Source organism: Chelonia mydas, chromosome 10 (genome assembly GCF_015237465.2).
Source record: "Chelonia mydas isolate rCheMyd1 chromosome 10, rCheMyd1.pri.v2, whole genome shotgun sequence".
Classification (NCBI taxonomy): Eukaryota; Metazoa; Chordata; order Testudines; family Cheloniidae; genus Chelonia; species Chelonia mydas.
In genome coordinates this window covers 37,617,625-37,637,259 of record NC_051250.2, presented here as the reverse complement: position 1 = coordinate 37,637,259, position 19,635 = coordinate 37,617,625, and the positions used below count along the sequence as shown (strand labels likewise).

The following is a 19,635-nucleotide window of genomic DNA, read 5'->3' as shown; positions in this document are numbered from 1 at the left end:
GCAGCCATTGAGAGAGCTTAAGAAACTTGCAGTTAAGGGTCAGATCTTTTATTGTAGTGGAAGGGAGTGATCTTGAAGATGCCTGTTGTGGAATCAGATGTTATGCTTTATCATAATCAAGGTTTTTAAAATATTTTTCCAGTTTGTTTGTAAAATATTTTGTTTTTCTGTTTGTTTTACTGTCCATTTGACTTGTTTACTTCTGTGATGCGTCTTTGTTGCTGTACATTTTAATAAGTAATCTGAACAGAAAAATTAGAACTAATAAATAAACTGGGGGGATTTAGAAGGGGGAGAAATTGGCCAGTCTCTTTTGGTGAAGATGAATGGATTCTGCCCACATGGAGTCCATTATAGGCTGAGGGCCTAAATTCGACTTTTACAGTTCTTTTCACTTTAAAGTTTACAACTTTAGATTATTAAATGGGTAAGAGCATTTTTTAAAACTGAATTTATATTGACAATGTCCCTTGAAACCTGGCCTTTAAATCTGTTCCCTTTATCTGCAGTGTGTCCATCTTTGACTTTTGTCACTTGTATAATATAGCTTGATTTTGTACATTTTTTTCATATATAATATTTCAAACAGTTTTAGAGTTTGTTAAAAAATTAAAAATAATGGTACAGGGGAGAGATGCATCCACGGAGAGACTTTATAGAGGTAATTGCAGAGTTTCTGAGGGAAGTGTCCCAGAAAAGAATCTGGGAAAAGATGTTTATTATTGTATTTGCTGCTGGATTCACTGACAGGTATGTAACTGAGCAGGAGGGCAAACCATTGTTGATTTGGAATCTGGGGTAGCTGATAGTATCACACATGGAATATAAACATCTTTAGGAGTTGTGGAGTTCAGGACAGAAGAACTGTAATCATAATTGGTTTGCCTGAATTTAGATGGTGCAGCTGTGGATGAGGACTGTTCAAATGGCATGCTGGTTTGTTTTTATGCATTGCAAAAATTTGCAAATCTGGATCTCAAAAAAAAAAATTCTCCCTCTCTCTTAAGAAGTTTGATTTTTATTTTGAAAGACATGTTACTATTTAAAGTTCCAAAACAAAATGTTCCACTGCGTACACAATTATCTCTAGGATATGAGAGAGAGAGAGAGAGAACAAACCTCACGTGAAAAATGTTGCTCACATTGCTTAATGAACTACTGGAAGGCATGCAGATTCTAATGATTAAGTGTGTTGAAAGAGTATATATAGACTTATAGACATAGACTGCTGTGCCTGAATGGAGACCCATTGAGAGCCAAAGTCCCAAAAGAGTACTTCAACTCCAAGTTCTTGAAGCACTTTTGGGACACCTTGGTGGTATTTCAGAAGTATTCCTTGTATATTTTGGGTTGATACTTAGGCCAGAGCTCTGAAGACAATGATTAAAATACTATTTGGCTGCTACTCACTTAAAATATATTTAAGAAAATGTTTTGGGGCTAGTGTAGCCTGGGTTTGGGAGATTCTTAAGGAGATAAAGACTGGCATATTTGTAGATGTTGTGTTTCATGATGGATTTAATCACCCATGTGACTGAAGTCTCTAACTTTCCAAGGAGAGGCTCTCTTGTTTGAGGCTTTGCAAAAAATAAAAAGTGCTGGAACTTACAGCAATGAAAGACAATCTGGCCTTATGTCTGAAAATGTTTCTTAGGTATGGTAAGTTTGAAGGGGTAAACACTTCTGGATCTTTAGAGGCAAAGCTACAAAATCAGAAGTTTGATGCTTCAGTGAATGTCTGGATACCTCATTTATCAGGTTACAGCAAGCAACATTAGTGTGGTTTTAGAGCTTTGACTCAATACCGTGGTCTAGTTATTTAAATATATAAGTAGGCTTATTATGGCAATTTCATGTAGGGATTCAGAGAGAAACTAGGAGTGTCCTCTGCTGGGGGCTGGCTCTAAAATTACCTGGTAATACCACCAAATCTGCAAGGATTTCACATTTATGTTTAACTAGATTTTAACTACAATGTATGCCTTATGGAATATATATAGTGTTGTTTTAGCCATGTTGGTCTCAGGATAGTAGAGAGACAAGGTGGGTGACGTGATATCTTTTATTGGGCCAACTTCTGTTGGTGAGAGAGACAAGCTTTTGAGCTTACACAGAGCTCTTCTTTAGGTCTGGGAAATGTATTTAGCTGTGACACTGAGTAAAAGCTAAATACATCTACTATAAATAACTCAAAGAACATCCTACACCACAATTTACCCAGGAATTTAAGGATATCATCAAATTCTTCGCCAAATAACTACAAGAGAACCTCTACAAGCTCATCCCCCACTGACCCACCCCAGGGACTTATATGAGCTTCCCAAGATATGCAACCGATGGAACCAGGCAGACCCATCATATCTGGCCATGGCTCTCTTACTGAAGGAATATAGGGACTCCTAGAAACCATCCTCAAACCACTTACCACACAAAGGGCCAGCTTCCTCTGTGATACAACTAACTTTTCCAGAAACTCTGCAACATTAACAACCTCCCTCAGAACACCATCCTTGCCACCAAGTATATCATCTTCCTATACACCAACATACCTCACAATAATGGGGTCACTGCCTGCCTCAAATATATACAAGACAATGAAGAACCCTCAGATATCCAGCCCAAACACATCACTGACTCCTCTATATAATCCTCCCACATAACAATTTTACGTTCAACAAAACACTTTCCCTATACCCGGGGAACAGCAATGGGTACTAGGATGGCTCCCTAAAATACTAACCTCTTCATGGACAACTTTGAAGAAGAATTTCTGGACAAATGCATCACGAAGCCAATGATTTACCTGAGCTACACTGATATTTTCATCCTCTGCACAGATGACCTAAATTCCCTCGTAGATTTCCACTACAACTCCTCCCCCCATTCCATTAAACTCTCTCTACAACACCGCTAGCATCAACTTCCTGTACACCATGATCTGCTTCAACAATGGAACTCTACATACAGCTATATACAAGAAACCGACGGATCACCACACCTACCTTCAAAGAGCCAGTAACCACCCCAAACACACCAAGAAATCTGTTATCTACAGCCGGGCACTCAGATACCACAGAATGTACTCCGAGGAGAAAGTCGGGGTATATACCTTAACACAGTTAGGCCTGGTCTACGCTAGGAATTTACATTGGTATAGTTATGTCCATAGGCGCCAACTCTGTGGGTGCTCTGTGGCTAGAGCACCCACTGGGAAAAATTGGTGGGTGCTCTGCACCCACCAGCAGCTCCTCGTCCCAGCTCACCTCCGCCTCCTCCTCTGAGTGCACCGCGTCCCTGCTTCTCCTCCCAGTGTTTGCTGCCATGAAACAGCTGTTTCGCAGTGTAACAAGCTCTGGGAGGGAGGGGGAGGAGCGGGAATGTGGCACACTCAGGGGAGGAGGCAGGGAAGAGGTGGGGCTGGGGCGGGGATTGGGGGAAGGAGCCCAATAGGGGCAGGGAGGGGGCGGAGTTGGGGCGGGGACTTTGGGGAAGGGGTTGGAATGGGGGCAGGGCAGGGGTGGAGTCGGGGCGGGAGGGTGCGAGCACCCACCGGAGCCAAGAGAAGTTGGCGCCTATGGTTACATCTCTCAGTAATGTGAGAGCAGCATAGGTGCTGCAACTACGGGTGCTGGGGATGCTGCTGCACCCCCTGGCTTGAAGTGGTTTCCATTATTTTCAGGGTTTACAGTTTGTTTCAATGGCTCTATGCACCCCCACTGTACAAATGGTTCCAGCACTCCAGCAAGTGGTGACGCACAGATACTTCTTTCCCCCCAAGTTCCTCCATGCCCCCTGGGGGCATGAGGTTGGGGTTGGGGCACGGGGTGAGGAGCAATGGCATGGCTCGCTGCATCCAGGTCCTTTGCCCACCTGGTCTGTGCTGTGAGGCAAGCATTAGAAGCTGCTGCTTTCCCCTTACGCAGCCCACGTGGGGAAAGTGACCTGGATGCAGGGAGTGCTGGGCATTGCTCGTTGCTCCCTCCCTCACAGCCTCTGGGGGTGGGGCATGGAGGAGCAGCGTTGGAGGTGTCAGCGAACAGCAATGCTAGCCGGTCCGTGCATCCAGGTCAGTTTCCCCATGTGGGTGCAGGAGGGGGTGCAGGGGTTGGGCTACAGGAGGAGAGTGCATGGGGTTAGGTAAAAAGGGTGCAGGCAGGGTTGGGGAGAAGGGAGTACAGGGTTGAGGGGCTCAGGGGGGGTTGGGCAGAAGGGGCATAGAAGGGGAGTACATGGATTAGGGAAGAAGGGGCTGCAGAAGGGGGTTGGGGAGAAGGGGTGCAGGAGGGATTGGGGGGAAGGGGTTATTCATTGTTGTTGTGTATTTTACAAATATTTCAGACATACATCTCAGCTTAATGCCTGAAATCACACTGAATTTTATCAATGACTACCATCTCTCAGCTTCTCTGCACTAGCACAAGATGGGTCCATCTCCCACTCTGTCTGCCTGGGTTCTCTCCTTCCTTTAATTTTATTCTTGAGAGCATGCAGAAACCTATCAGCAGGAGCCAAAGATTTTTCCTGAAACATTTACTCTGCAAGGAGGCTTTACTCATATACTTAATCTTGCTGAACTCATGAAGGTTCCGGGATCTGTCCCCAGCTCATGTTGTAGCTCAGCAGTTCAGAGTTTTGGAGCAACACTACATTTGTGTTGATTTGTCTGCAAACATTTTAATGTTTTGCTGCTGCCGTGAAGAATAAAGAACGATTTGGTGTTCTACCGTATAGTCTTTGTACCCTGAAGTAAAATCACATATGCCAGACTCCTGTTGTCTATATATAGGATATGTTGTGACAGATAGAGCATGTTTTCTTGCTGATTCTGAGACAGACATTGCAGATGTGTAATGCTGTTAAAGCTAGTATGTATGGGTTTGCACAGGAAGAATTTCACTACAAATTAATTCCTAATAAAGATAATTTCTTCAGAATAAGCACTGGAATCAACTTTTTTGCAATATTGATTAGCTTAATCAAATTATAATTTTTGTAAAGACCGCTTAATAGCCGACAATGTATGTCCAAGTCCAAAATTTATATCCTTATGCCATGTTTTTTTCAGTTTATATATTTTTATTATTGCTTTTTATTTTTTAACTAACATAGAAGTTGCTAAGTGGTTGCTAATTTGTACGATTATAACAACAGAAGCCTGGAGAGGCAAACACTGTGTGTTCTGTATTCTGTTTGACTGGTTGCTGTGAATATGTTTTCAAGCCTTAATCTCTTGAGACTCCAATTCCACAGCTATGGATAGTGGAAATTCCTGTAGTGGATGATGCAGTGTCCATCCTATTTTACTAGAATGCGTGAAAGAGTGTACAGTAGAACCTGAGAGTTATGAACACCTCAGGAATGGAGGTTGTTCATAACTCTGAAACGTTCGTGACTCTGGACTAAACGTTATGTTGTTCTTTCAAAATCTTACAACTGAACATTGAGTTAATACAGCTTTAAAACTTTACTATGCAGAAGAAAAATGTTGCTTTTAGCGATCTTCATTTGAATGAAACAAGCACAGAAACAATTTCCTTACCTTGTAAATTTTTAAAAAATAAAAAACTTCCCCTTTATATTTTAGTAGTTTACGTTTAACACAATACTTGTACTGTATTGGGAGAGAGCAGAGGTTGGTCTCTGCTGCTTATTTTGCTGCCTCTGTTTGGGTGTGTGTATACAGGGAAATCAACATAGGCGTGTGCATGGGGTGTGCCGGGTGTGTCCAGGCACACCCTAGTGCCCTGAGCTCTGGCTGGGAAGGCTGCTCCTCCCCCTTCCCCTGCTGGAGGCTTGGGGGGGGGGGAGGAGGAAGAGGAGGAGGCTGCAGCAGTTGCAGGCAGCGATGGCGGCGGAGCTGTGTTTACATCGCTGCTGCGCTGCTGACCCCAGCAGCGCGGAGTGAGTGGAGTCGGCCCAGGGGCCCAGCTCCACCAATATTTGGGGCTGGGTGTCCCCCTTGGCCCCACCTGCCTCCCCCCCGCGCCTCCCCACCCTGTCCTCTTGCTGCCCCCACACACCTCCCCAGGCCCTGGAGCAGAGCATCCTGGCCTCTTCCGTGCAGCTCCATGCTGCCTCCCTGCAGCAACTATTGCTGCAGGGTCCTAGTATCCTCCATCTCGACTGCCAGGGAACACTGACTCTGAGCCTGCCCTTCTACCTCAGACCCTTCCCTTTTCTGGCGGGATCCTCCACCAGCACAGGGGGCCGCCCCGCCCACAATCACCGCTCCTGCCCTACGCTGGACAAGGAGGCAGCCCCGTCCCTCACCCCCAGTGAGGCTACAGTCAAGGGCAACAGCAGGGGAGGAGGCGCACGCAGCACCCCCCAGCACCCACCACGGGGGAGGTGAGGGAGATTCCTGGACCTGGGAGGCTCCTCCCCCCGAGCTCACTGCTGCCTGCAGGGAAAGGGTTGGGGGGAGTCCTCCTCTCTGGCCCCTGTCCCGGAGCAGCCTGCCTGCACCCCAAACTCATCCCTCGCCCTGCCCCATCCGAGAGCGCACACCGCCAGGCAGAGCTCTCAACCCTCTACCCTAGTCCTGAGCCCCTCCAACACCCCAAACACCTTATCCCCAGTCCCAGCCAGAGCCCTCATCCCCCTGCACTCCAACCCTCTGCCTTAGCCCTGAGCCTCTCCAACACCACAAACCCCACATCTCCACTCCCAGCCAGAGCCCTCATCCCCCCGCACCCTAACCCTCTGCCAGAGCCCTGAGCCCCCTCCAACACCACAAACCCCTCATCTGCAGCCACACCCCACAGCCCTCACCCCACACCCCTCACCTGTGCACCCCTTCCCATTCCCAAACTCCCTCCCAGAGCCTGCACCCCAATCCCCTGCCCCAGCCTAGGGCCTGCACTCCAGACCTCCCTCACCCAAACTCCCTCCCAGAGCCTTGGGCAGATGGGGGGCGGAGTTTGTTGGGGCGGAGTTGGGGCGGGTTCTGGGCACCACCAAAATTTCTACAAACCTGCCACCCCGGTGCCAAAGTCCCCTCCCCCGACCGCCCACGCAGGGTGTATTTGTTGCCTGTACAAACTTCCCCAGCAGCTGCACAAAGTTGTTGTAACTGTGTCACACAGCGAACCCCGTGCTGCTCCCGTGACCCCCCCCTTGACCCACCCCCGTCTGCCCGGGCCCGCCCAGCCAATCACTCCCTCCCCAGCGCTACACGTGACCTTTGTTGACTTACGTCAGTCATAGCGCTCTTCCACCACTGCGCTCCAGCTTGGTTGGCGCTCTTTGCACCTGCCTCATAAGTGCCATCACGTCATTGGTCAAGAAGATGTCCAAGGGGTGTGTCATAACCATACAGCTAAGGGTAGCCTAGAATTCCTCCTTACCTGTAAGAGGTTAAGAAGCTCAAATAACCTGGTTGGTACCTGACCAAAGGGACCAATGGGGAAAGAAGTTACTTTCAAATCTTGGGGACTGGCTTTGTGGTGTGTTCTCTGGGGAAAGCAGAGAAGCATCAGGTCAAAAAAACTCCTTCTCCTATAAACCATCCTGTACAAGTCTCTGATATTACAAAAAGAGTAAGTAAATAAGGCAAAGCGCGTTAGATTACCTTTTGTTTTCAAGTTGTGAATTTTCCCTTTTCTAGAGGGAGGTTTATTCTGGTTTTTTGTAATTTTAAAGTTTTGCCTAGAGGGGAATCCTCTGTGTTTTGAATCTGATTACCCTGTAAAGTATTTACCATCCTGATTTTACAGAGGTGATTCTTTTACCTTTTCTTTAAATAAAATCCTTCTTTTAAGAACCTGACTGGTTTTTCCATTGTTCCAAGACCCAGGGGTTTGGGTCTTTGATCATTTTGTAACCAATTCATTAGGATATTATTCTCAAGCCTCCCCAGGAAAGGGGGTGTAAGGGCTTGGGGGGATTGCTGGGGAAAGAGGAACTCCAAGTGGTCCTTTTCCCTGGTTCTTTGTTAAAATCACTTGGTGATGGCAGCATTACTTAAACCCAAGGTGCAAGGGAGAATTTGTGCCTGGGGAGTTTTTAACCTAAGCTGGTAGAATAAGCTTAGGGGGTCTTTCATGCAGGTCCCCACGTCTGTACCCTAGAGTTCAGAGCGGGGAGGGAACCCTGACAGGGTGGGATTTGGTGGGGACTCTGTTCTGAGCGGTGGTGTGGTAAGGGGGCTGGGCCGGGGTGGCTGGTGGGGGACAGGGAACGGGGGCGTTGGATAGGGCGTGGGAGTCCCAGGGGGCCTCTCAGGGGGTGGGGGTGTGGCTAGGGGTCGGAGCAGTCGGGATGGGGGGTTGGATAGTTGGTGGAGTCCTGGGGGGTAATTGGGGGTGGGGCCTCTGGAGGGGGAGGTCAGGGGACAAGGAGCAGGGGGAGTTGGATGGGTTGGAGGTTCTGGGGGGGACCTGTTGGGGCGGGGGTGTGGAGAGGGGTTGGAGCAGGAAGGGAGCAGGGGGAGTTGGATGGGTCAGGATTTCTGGGGGTCCTGTCAAGGGGCGGGGAGTGGGTGGGTAGGTGTGGGAGTCTCGGGGGGTCTGTCTGGGGCCGGGGGTGTGGATAAGGGTCAGGGCAGTCAGAGGACAGGTAAGCGTAGTGTCCTAGGGAGGCAGTTAGAGTGGGGGGGGGGTCTCAGGAGGCGGTAGTCACGGGACAATATGACTGTAAATATGGCAGGCGACCAGCTTGGCTTAACAGTGAAATCCTTGCTGAGCTTAAACACAAAAAAGAAGCTTACAAGAAGTGGAAGATTGGACAAATGACTGGGGAAGAGTATAAAAATATTGCTTGGGCATGCAGGAGTGAAATCAGGAAGGTCAAATCACACCTGGAGTTGCAGCTAGCAAGAGATGTTAAGAGTAACAAGAAGGGTTTTTTCACGTATGTTAGCAACAAGAAGGTGGTCAAGGAAAGTGTGGGCCCCTTACTGAATGAGGGAGGCAACCTAGTGACAGAGGATGTGGAAAAAGCTAATGTAGTCAATGCTTTTTTTTGCCTCTGTCTTCACGAACAAGGTCAGCTCCCAGACTACTGCACTGGGCAGCACAGCATGGGGTGACCAGCCCTCTGTGGAGAAGGAAGTGGTTCGGGACTATTTAGAAAAGCTGGACGAGCACAAGTCCATGGGGCCGGATGCGCTGCATCCAAGGGTGCTAAAGGAGTTGGCGGATGTGATTGCAGAGCCATTGGCTATTATCTTTGAAAACTCATGGCAATCGGGGGAGGTCCCGGACGACTGGAAAAAGGCTAATGTAGTGCCCATTTTTAAAAAAAGGGAAGGAGGATGATCCGGGGAACCACAGGCCAGTCAGCCTCACCTCAGTCCCTGGAAAAATCATGGAGTAGGTCCTCCAGGAATCAATTCTGAAGCACTTAGAGGAGAGGAAAGTGATCAGGAACAGTCAGCATGGATTCACCAAGGGCAAGTCATGCCTGACTAATCTAATCGCCTTCTATGATGAGATAACTGGCTCTGTGGATGAGGGGAAAGCAGTGGACGTGTTGTTTCTTGACTTTAGCAAAGCTTTTGATACGGTCTTCCACAGTATTCTTGTCAGCAAGTTAAAGAAGTATGGGCTGGATGAATGGACTATAAGCTGGATAGAAAGCTGGCTAGATTGTCGGGCTCAACGGGTAGTGATCAATGGCTCCATGTCTAGTTGGCAGCCGGTATCAAGCGGAGTGCCCCAAGGGTCGGTCCTGGGGCAGGTTTTGTTCAATATCTTCATTAATGATCTGGAGGATGGCGTGGATTGCACCCTCAGCAAGTTTGCAGATGACACTAAAGTGGGAGGAGAGGTAGATACGCTGGAGGGTAGGTATAGGATACAGAGGGACCTAGACAAATTAGAGGATTGGGCCAAAAGAAATCTGATGAGGTTCAACAAGGACAAGTGCAGACTCCTGCACTTAGGAAGGAAGAATCCCATGCACCGCTACAGACTAGGGACCGAATGGCTCGGCAGTAGTTCTGCAGAAAAGGACCTAGGGGTTACAGTGGATGAGAAGCTGGATATGAGTCAACAGTGTGCCGTTGTTGCCAAGAAGGCCAATGGCATTTTGGGATGTATAAGTAGGGGCATTGCCAGCAGATTGAGGGATGTGATCATTCCCCTCTATTTGACATTGGTGAGGCCTCATCTGGAGTCCTGTGTCCAGTTTTGGGCCCCACACTACAAGAAGGATGTGAAAAAATTGGAAAATGTCTAGCGGAGGACAACAAAAATGATTAGGGGACTGGAACACATGACTTATGAGAAAAGGAGTACTTGTGGCACCTTAGAGACTAACCAGTTTATTTGAGCATGAGCTTTCGTGAGCTACAGCTCACTTCATCGGATGCATAGCATATCGTGGAAACTGCAGAAGACATTATATACACACAGAGACCATGAAACAAAACTTCCTCCCACCCCACTCCCCCGCTGGCAACAGCTTATCTAAAGTGATCATCAAGTAGAGCCATTTCCAGCACAAATCCAGGTTTTCTCACCCTTCCCCCTCCCCCCACACACATACAAACTCACTCTCCTGCTGGCAACAACCCATCCCCCTTTGAAACCCCTCTTTATAATGCGCATGATAATCAAGGTGGGTCACCTCCAGCACTAATCCAGGTTTTCTCACCCCCCCCCACACTCCCCCCCTTTTTTCCAAAAACCACACACACAAACTCATTCTCCTGCTGGCAACAGCTCATCTTACAATGTGCACAGCAATAATCCAAGTTTAACCAGAACGTCTTGGGGGGGGGTTTGCAGGAAAAAACTTGGATTATTGCTGTGCACATTGTAAGATGAGCTGTTGCCAGCAGGAGAATGAGTTTGTGTGTGTGGTTTTTGGAAAAAAGGGGGGAGTGTGGGGGGGGGGTGAGAAAACCTGGATTAGTGCTGGAGGTGACCCACCTTGATTATCATGTGCATTATAAAGAGGGGTTTCAAAGGGGGATGGGTTGTTGCCAGCAGGAGAGTGAGTTTGTATGTGTGTGGGGGGGGGGGGGGGGAAGGGTGAGAAAACCTGGATTTGTGCTGGAAATGGCTCTACTTGATGATCACTTTAGATAAGCTGTTGCCAGCGGGGGAGTGGGGTGGGAGGAAGTTTTGTTTCATGGTCTCTGTGTGTATATAATGTCTTCTGCAGTTTCCACGATATGCTATGCATCCGATGAAGTGAGCTGTAGCTCACGAAAGCTCATGCTCAAATAAACTGGTTAGTCTCTAAGGTGCCACAAGTACTCCTTTTCTTTTTACGAATACAGACTAACACGGCTGTTACTCTGAAACATGACTTATGAGGAGATGCTGAGGGAACTGGGATTGTTTAGTCTGCGGAAGAGAAGAATGAGGGGGGATTTGATAGCTGCTTTCAACTACCTGAAAGGGGGGTTCCAAATAAGATGGATCTAGACTGTTCTCAGTGGTAGCAGATGACAGAATGAGGAGTAATGGTCTCAAGTTGCAATGGGGGAGGTTTAGGTTGGATATTAGGAAAAACTTTTTCACTAGGAGGGTGGTGAAGCACTGGAATGTGTTACCTAGGGAGGTGGTGGAATCTCCTTCCTTAGAAGTTTTTAAGGTCAGGCTTGACAAAGCCCTAGCTGGGATGATTTAGTTGGGGATTGGTCCTGCTTTGAGCAGGGGGTTGGACTAGATGACTTCCTGAGGTCCCTTCCAACCCTGATATTCTATGATTCTATGACAAGGAGCACGGTGGCTTAGATAGGGGCAGGGTCCCAGGAGGGGGCAGTCAGGGGACAAGGAGCAGCTGGGGTTGGTGGTTTTGAGCGGGGAGGTCAGGGGGTGAAAAGTGGGAAGGAGTGGATGGGGCGGGACTAGGGTGGGGTGGGGGCTCCCGGGGTGCACACCCTAATGAAATGTGCTGTGCACGCCTATGGAAATCAATGTTTATCAACATTCAGTGATAAAAATCTAATCCTTCCAAGCCTAACTAAACTGAATAGCTTTAAACCTAATAGAGGCTAAATCATAATATACTGATTGTCGTCTTTGGACATGAAGTAATGTTTAATCCATGGTGTGTTGTAAAGCTGGTAGGGAAATCCTGGATTGTTCAGTTTCCTTTGAAATAATCCAGTACAGGCCACTGCTGGAGGCAGGATACTGGCCTACATGGACCACTGGACTATTTCAGTATGGAAATTTCTGTGCTCCTAAAGGTTGTACCAAAATGTCATTTTCACTTTTTTTATTTTCACCATAGTACAGTGAAGAGGGCAATATGTTTCTTTAATTTTGCCTAGTTCTTAGTTTAATCTGACTGTTAGAAATGTATGTATGTTTGTTTTTTCCTTGCAGAGATCTGAACGCTGCCTAGGACTGTGTATGTCACTATGGCTTTGTATGTTGGTCACAGAATAGAAGTCCCTGATTCAGTTGGGTCCCCTTCCCACATAACTTGGCACCCTCTTCATCCACTCCTGGCTGTTGCTTCCATTAGCTCAACATCTGGAGGCAGTGTGGATATCTATTTGGAACAGGTAAGCATTCAGGAACTTCTACTTTGGTCTTGATGTTATTTTGCTGTGATCTCTTTTTAGCTGTTATATCTGTTGTGGAACAGAATTATGAAGTTTAGCAGGTTTTTTAAAATACATATATTTTGAAGGCTAGTTTATATTCCTGGAATCCTTCTCTATCAATTTTGATGTTCAGTGATATTGATGGCATATCAAATTAATTAATTTTAGACTTTCCTGAAGTCAGCAGTGAGTTCCTCATGAATTAGTTGGATCTAAACAACAGAAACACCACCTTGAGTTTTACAGACTACTGGCTTTTTTATTCTTCTTTGAGCTGATTGCCAGCATAATGTTGATCTAGGGGCTACTCAATGGTCATAGAATGAGAAATGCAACTCTACCTGCCAAATGTAATGTTTAATCCATGGTATGTTGATGTACGTCGTGTCATGTCCCAAGATGACAATCAGTATATTATGATTTAGCCTCTATTAAGTTTAAAGCTGTTAGGCTTAGGCTTGGAAGAATTGGATTTTTATCACTAAATGTTGGTAAATGTTGATTTTTTTCCTGTGTACACACAAACCAAGGAAAAAATATTTCCATTGGCAATATTTGAAATTTATAAATAGGCAAAGCAAGAAGAATGTAGCTTGAGAAGTCATTAGTTTGATTTAAGGGGAAAAAATTACAGTGAAATGGATGCATACTTAGTTCTTGTGGATACCAAGCCAAAATTTATCTTGGGATATTCAGCACCAAGGAAATATTTATTGAGGTTTCGGCTTGAATCTGTGTTCTCAATATCAGGGAATGTAAAAAACAGAATAATTTCTCCACCCAGAGTCTGAGTCAGCTTGCTCGAGTCAGATTATTTTATCATATAGGATCTGTCCGTGTTATAGTTATTGCTTACTGCAGTTCTAGAATGATTTCCCTAGTGTGGACAGTGACTTTCTTTTTCCCCCTGAGAACTGTTTATAGACTTCTCAAGCAGGGTGGATTTGATTTAAATCACTAGTCAGGAAGATACAATTTAATCATGGATTTCTACATAAAAATGGATTCTTGTTGGTTGTTATAACCTTAATTTATATTCTTCACAACTCAGAGATAGATGTGGGTTTCATTTTTAGAAGGTACACACTATACATTTTAAAAGTGATTTATTTTGAAAACTTTTCAGATTAGTTTTACAGCTATATCAGAAAATGATTGTTTGGTTATTTCATTTACCAAAGGTAACTGAAGCAGATATTTATGAAGTCATTGGGAGGTGAACTATCTCCAATTCAACAGGTTAATCATTAATATTTGGAGGATTTTCTTGCCATGCTGTATTAGGAGGAGAATATCATCAGACAGAATTTAAATTGTTTTATTTAACTAAAACAACAACATTATGTATTCTGGATTTTTTTTCTTCAACGGCAAACATAATTTAACAAAACAAGCATATGAATTTTTGAATGTGAACATTCAAGTTTTTTAAAATCAGGTTTGTTTTTGTTAAAATTGTTTTTAATTAAAATAGTTAAATGACATATTAAAAAAAACACAACAAAAATGTAATCGAGTATGTCAGCCAGGTCAACATGAGAAACTTAAAATATTGGCTTCTGCGGCTAAGTCAGTCGTCTTCACCTTCATTTTCTTGTTTGTTCATGATCTGGAAAAGAAAAACATGCTTTCCTGGTTTTTCAGGTCCCAAACGATTTCTCAATTTGGAATGAATTAGTCCAAAGGAAGAAAATATTCTTTCTACATTGGCAGAAGAAGCTACTGCTGTTAAAAGTGAGATAATCACTTCAACAGTCTCTGAATCCAAGTGCTTAAGTGACTTTCACCAGTCCACTGGTGTGACTTTCTTTAAAACATCATCAGCAAACATATATTTCTTGAATGGTTCACCCTTAGCTCTGAAGTTTATTATAGTTGGCATTATGGAGGGATGATTGCTGGATGTCCATGTCATAGCCAACTCCTCTTCTTCAGCAGTTAAGGTCTGACCCTGGTACCGAGTATTGGGAATATTTGCAAGAAAATGAGCTGGAGATAGTGCTTGTCCCATTCGTTTTTTTAATGCTTGTAATTTAACTCTGTCATTGCATATTCCTCTTTTTAAGATCTCACTCAGTTCCTTCCAAATTTCAACAGCGTCATCAATAAAACAGCTGTTTCCCTGCATTTTGTTCAAGGCTACAGAAATAGGCTTCAGGGCACTCAGCATGTGTTCAACATTTCTCTTAAGCCCAATGTTGAGAACTTTGGCTGTGACAGTGCCATCTATTTTTTCACGACTTTGTTCACAAACTGTCATCAGATTAGGCCAATTCTTGATATAGTGCTGAAAACAGTCCACTTCTGAGTTCCATCACACGTCCTGTGGGAGCGTTAGCTTGGTTCCTCCCACTTTTTTCAGAGCAGCTTCTGCAAAGTGATTGTTACGGAAGTATTTTGCCATTTCAACAACATTAGCCTTTATTTCTGGGACACTGAAGTCTTTGGCTAGGAGGTGCATCAAATGAGCACTGCAACCATATGTTATTAGCTTGGGACTCTCTTCTAAATAATTTCTTCTCATCTTGGATACATTTGCAGCATTGTCTGTGACCAGCCTGCATACTAGACATTTGAATTCTTTTTCCCACAGTTTGTTATAGCTTTTACTGCTACGTCTTTTAAGTATTCTGCTGTGTGTGCATTTCCTGATGTATCAATTGTTTCTGTAAGGAAGACATTTCCTTCTTTTGTTGTCACAGAAGCACATATAACAGGATCATTGTGGACATTGCTCCACCCATCAAGACTCAGGTTAACAATTTTACCCTCTAGTCCTTTTGTACACTGCTCAATTTCTCTTTCATACACTTTATCCAGCAATTTGCCTGCGACATCTGCTCTGTTGGGTGGACTGTATCCTGGTCTTAATGACTGAACCATGTTAATGAAGTGTGGGTTCTCAATTAGGAAAGGAGAGTTTGTTGCATTAACAAACCGGGCAATTTTTTCATCAATTACTTCTTTTTGTAATCTGCTGGTTCTTATCACTAACTTATCTATGGTTGTTTCTGGATGATGGAGATTTTTTTTCTTTTTGCTGCAGGTGATATAGTGTGGCTATGTGACATACATGATTTGACTGAAACATTATCATTGGCAGATAACTCTGAAACTATAGAAAATGATGGTGATTTTGAAGGTGGATAATCTTCAGACCAAATAAGTCAATGCAGTTAGTTAATTATTATTACCATACTGCTCATTTAGTATTACTCATTGCATTCACTGACACTCAGTACTACTTTAAAGGTAAAATTGAAATAGGCAGATCTTCCTTTTACAGCTATTTTTTTTTATCACAACTGCATCTAAAATGATAGTACCATAGAGTGTAAACTATATTTTTTGCTCAAACATGAGAATTCAAGAATAGTCTAGAAGGAAGACAGGCAGTCCTTAAACTCACTAAACCCCCTCTTTTGTCATATAACTGAGGTGTGTTAATGAACCACTTCATAGAATCATAGAATATCAGGGTTGGAAGGGACCCCAGAAGGTCATCTAGTCCAACCCCCTGCTCAAAGCAGGACCAAGTCCCAGTTAAATCATCCCAGCCAGGGCTTTGTCAAGCCTGACCTTAAAAACCTGTAAGGAAGGAGATTCTACCACCTCCCTAGGTAACGCATTCCAGTGTTTCACCACCCTCTTAGTGAAAAAGTTTTTCCTAATATCCAATCTAAACCTCCCCCATTGCAACTTGAGACCATTACTCCTCGTTCTGTCATCTGCTACCATTGAGAACAGTCTAGAGCCATCCTCTTTGGAACCCCCTTTCAGGTAGTTGAAAGCAGCTATCAAATCCCCCCTCATTCTTCTCTTCTGCAGACTAAACAATCCCAGCTCCCTCAGCCTCTCCTCATAAGTCATGTGCTCTAGACCCCTAATCATTTTTGTTGCCCTTCGCTGGACTCTTTCCAATTTATCCACATCCTTCTTGTAGTGTGGGGCCCAAAACTGGACACAGTACTCCAGATGAGGCCTCACCAGTGTCGAATAGAGGGGAACGATCACGTCCCTCGATCTGCTCGCTATGCCCCTACTTATACATCCCAAAATGCCATTGGCCTTCTTGGCAACAAGGGCACACTGCTGACTCATATCCAGCTTCTCGTCCACTGTCACCCCTAGGTCCTTTTCCGCAGAACTGCTGCCTAGCCATTCGGTCCCTAGTCTGTAGCGGTGCATTGGGTTCTTCCGTCCTAACCTTGAATGGTCCGAGAATATGTGTTAACTACTTATGCTAAACAATTTGTTCCAACTTATATTTGGCTGTGACACTTTGAGTACCTTTCCCAGACCTGAAGAAGAGCTCTGTGTAGCCTGAAAGCTTGTCTCTTTCACCAACAGAAGTTGGCCTACAGAAAAATATTCGATCACCCCCCTGACTGGCAAAAGTATTCTCTTGTATCTTCAGTACTGGTAGAAACCTTCTCAATCCCCAGTACATGAATCAAAGTTTCTTTAGTTTCAGTGAGAGTTCTTCATATGTACCAAGAGAAGATAGAGCAGAAAAGCAAAGTGAGGCAGAGATTTTTAATACCAATATTGTGTGTGTTCATAAATAATTGTCATATGTCACTTTTTTAAAAACAAATATTTATACATGTGAAGTACTTGTAGACAACATAGGAAAGAAATGTCTTGTGTGTGTCCACTTCAGATGTTACTGCAGTGTGGTCTATGCTTATCTTGTCTCTATGGCAGAAAATATCTTACTTGGTGGAGGGCAGATATGTGTTGAATTGGAAGAGAGTTTATCCCAAAGCCATGTAATGAGGTCTGTTTGTTTCCATTTGCAGGGAGAGCATGTGCCTGATTCACACACTGAAAGGAGTTTTCGGGCCACATCTCTTAGCTGGCACCCATCCAGACTGATCCTGGCAGTGGGCTGGGAGACAGGGGAAGTGGTGGTGCTTAACAAACAGGACAAAGAGCACCACACAGTACCCCCCAACCATAATGCCGAAATTACTGTCCTAAACTGGAGTACTAATGGTACCCGCCTTGTGTCTGGTGATAGGGTAAGTAGCAAAATTGACATGCCATCAGTGTGCTTGATGCTGTATAATGAGTCCTGGCGATGAAGAAGGAGAGTGGGATTTTTAACAATAATGGATTAATGGTAGGGGGAGAATTTCAAGGAAAAGATGAGTCTAATTTCATCATAGTAAGTATTAGTTCTTCGAGTGATTGCTCATGTGCATTCCAATAGGTGTGTGCGCATGCCGCTTGCATGATCATCAGAAGTTTTTCCCCTAGCGGTATCCGTCGGGTTGGCTGTGGAGACCTTTGGAGTGGCGCCTTTATGGCAGTGTATATAGGTCCCTGCCGACCTGCTGCTTGCTCAGTTCCTTCTTACAGCCAGTGATGGTCGTTGGAGCAGCTCAGTCTCTTGCATTTGCAAGTGCCTACCTAAAGTGGTTCCCTTTTCTTCGTTGTACATAGTTGTTATATAGTAGTTTGTAGTTAGTTGGACTTACTTCGGGGGGGGCTTCCCCCCCGCCCTAGTTTCCCCAGGCACGGGGGAATGCCTCAGTCGCAGGGGTTTAAGGCATGCGAGAGTTGTGTGAAACCTATGTCCACAGGCGATCCGCACACTCCCTGTCTCAAGTGTTTAGGAGAGGGCCATCAGACAGATAAGTGCCCAGTTTGCAGGAGCTTTAGACCCAGGACTGAGAGAGAGAAGGACTATAGTTTGAATCTCCTCCTGATGGACTCGGCCATCAACACACAGCCGGCACCAGAAGCAGCACCGGCATCATCGGTGCGCAGCGCCCCCGCCTCAGTGCGAGATGTCCCAGCACTGAGGAAGGACTTCAAGGAGCACGGGTGCCGCTCCCAGACTCTTAAGGCCACTCACGGTCCCCGTGGCTACATAAGAAAAAGAAGGCGGACAGGAGTCATTCCCCTGTCAAGAAGCCATGAGGGGACTCCAGCGGGGTGCGTCCTCTGGCGGGACAGCTACGGTCTGGGCCTTGAGACCTGGCACCATTGACTCCGGCCCCAACAGGTGGCTTGTCGAGTCCAGTGCTGGTGGCCTCCCTGACTTGGGAGAATATGACTTCCCTCCATGCTGGATACCTACGAGGCAGCATGGGACCTCATTGCCATGATGGCACGAGCCACGGCACCACAAGCCCAGGCAGCATCAGTGGCATTGGCAGCGCCACCAGCAGTGTCTGTCCCGGCACTGCATGTAGCTCCGGCACCCTTTGCAGTACTGATGGCGGCACCACCTCTGGTTCATAATCGTGGCACGCCTATGATGTTACGGCGCTGCTCACCATCTCCCTGGTACTGCTCTCCAGCACCGTCGAGCTCCGCCCTCCGGTGGTTGGGCACAGACTACTCATCCGAGTCAGACGCCAAGTCTTCTGTCTCTCGACGCAGCCGCTCCCAGTCCTGGCACCGCAGACCAGTGGAATCATCTTCACTGGCAGTCGCCTGGCTGCCCCAGTGGCAGGGCCCAGTCCAATGGCCCTTTTAGACCCTGTGGGCCTACCAGTAGGCTCAGGGTCAGGGCTCCAGGCCGGCATCGGTGACATCTGCACTCTGTGCCTCTCCCTCAGCAACGTCACTGGCTCGCTACACCCCCAGGGCTCATAAGGACCCTGCACAAGACAGGGACTCTGGGCTGTCATGCTGAGGCGCAGCACCTGAACCAGCGCCATCAGTGACACTAGAGCCACCTCCAGTCATGGGAGGCTCCGAGGTACCTCACCCAGCCTCCAGAGAGCCAGAAGAGCAGGAAGACCCTGTTCTATGAGCCTCCTCCTCACTAAGCGAGGTGGTGACAGGCACTCCCAGCACCCTACCGGCAACGGACACCAAGGGACACCAGGACTTTCCTAGGAGGGTGGCCCTAAACCTCAACCTCCAGGCAGAAGAGGTCATGGAGGAGTCTGACCTGATGGTGGACATCCTTGCCCCGGAGGGTCCTTCTAGGGTGTGGCAGTGCCCCAAATAAGAACAATCCAAAACACCAGTAAGGTGCTCTGCCAGATTCCAGCTTCTATACCATCCACCGCTAAAGGGGTGGAAAGACCCCCTTTTTGTGGCACAAAATAGCGTGAACATCTTTTCACCCACCCCCAACTGGGGACTCTGGTGGTCGATGTGGCAAA

At 46.1% G+C, this 19,635-nt stretch overlaps 1 protein-coding gene across 10 annotated transcripts in view; it reads left to right on the top strand.

Moving 5' to 3' along the window:
• IFT140 (intraflagellar transport 140) overlaps positions 1-19,635 on the top strand; it is a 248,909-nt gene that overhangs the window by 3,249 nt on the left and 226,025 nt on the right. For 8 of the 10 annotated variants that reach the window (XM_043523717.1, XM_043523714.1, XM_043523715.1 and 5 more), the window contains exons 2-3: positions 12,285-12,466; positions 17,311-17,532. In XM_043523717.1, coding sequence (XP_043379652.1) covers positions 12,320-12,466; positions 17,311-17,532 — 369 coding nt within the window. In that variant the 5' untranslated portion in view covers positions 12,285-12,319. Of the gene's footprint in view, positions 1-12,284; positions 12,467-17,310; positions 17,533-19,635 lie in introns of those variants that run through there. The other 2 variants (XM_043523716.1, XM_043523721.1) reach the window with 2 other exon arrangements.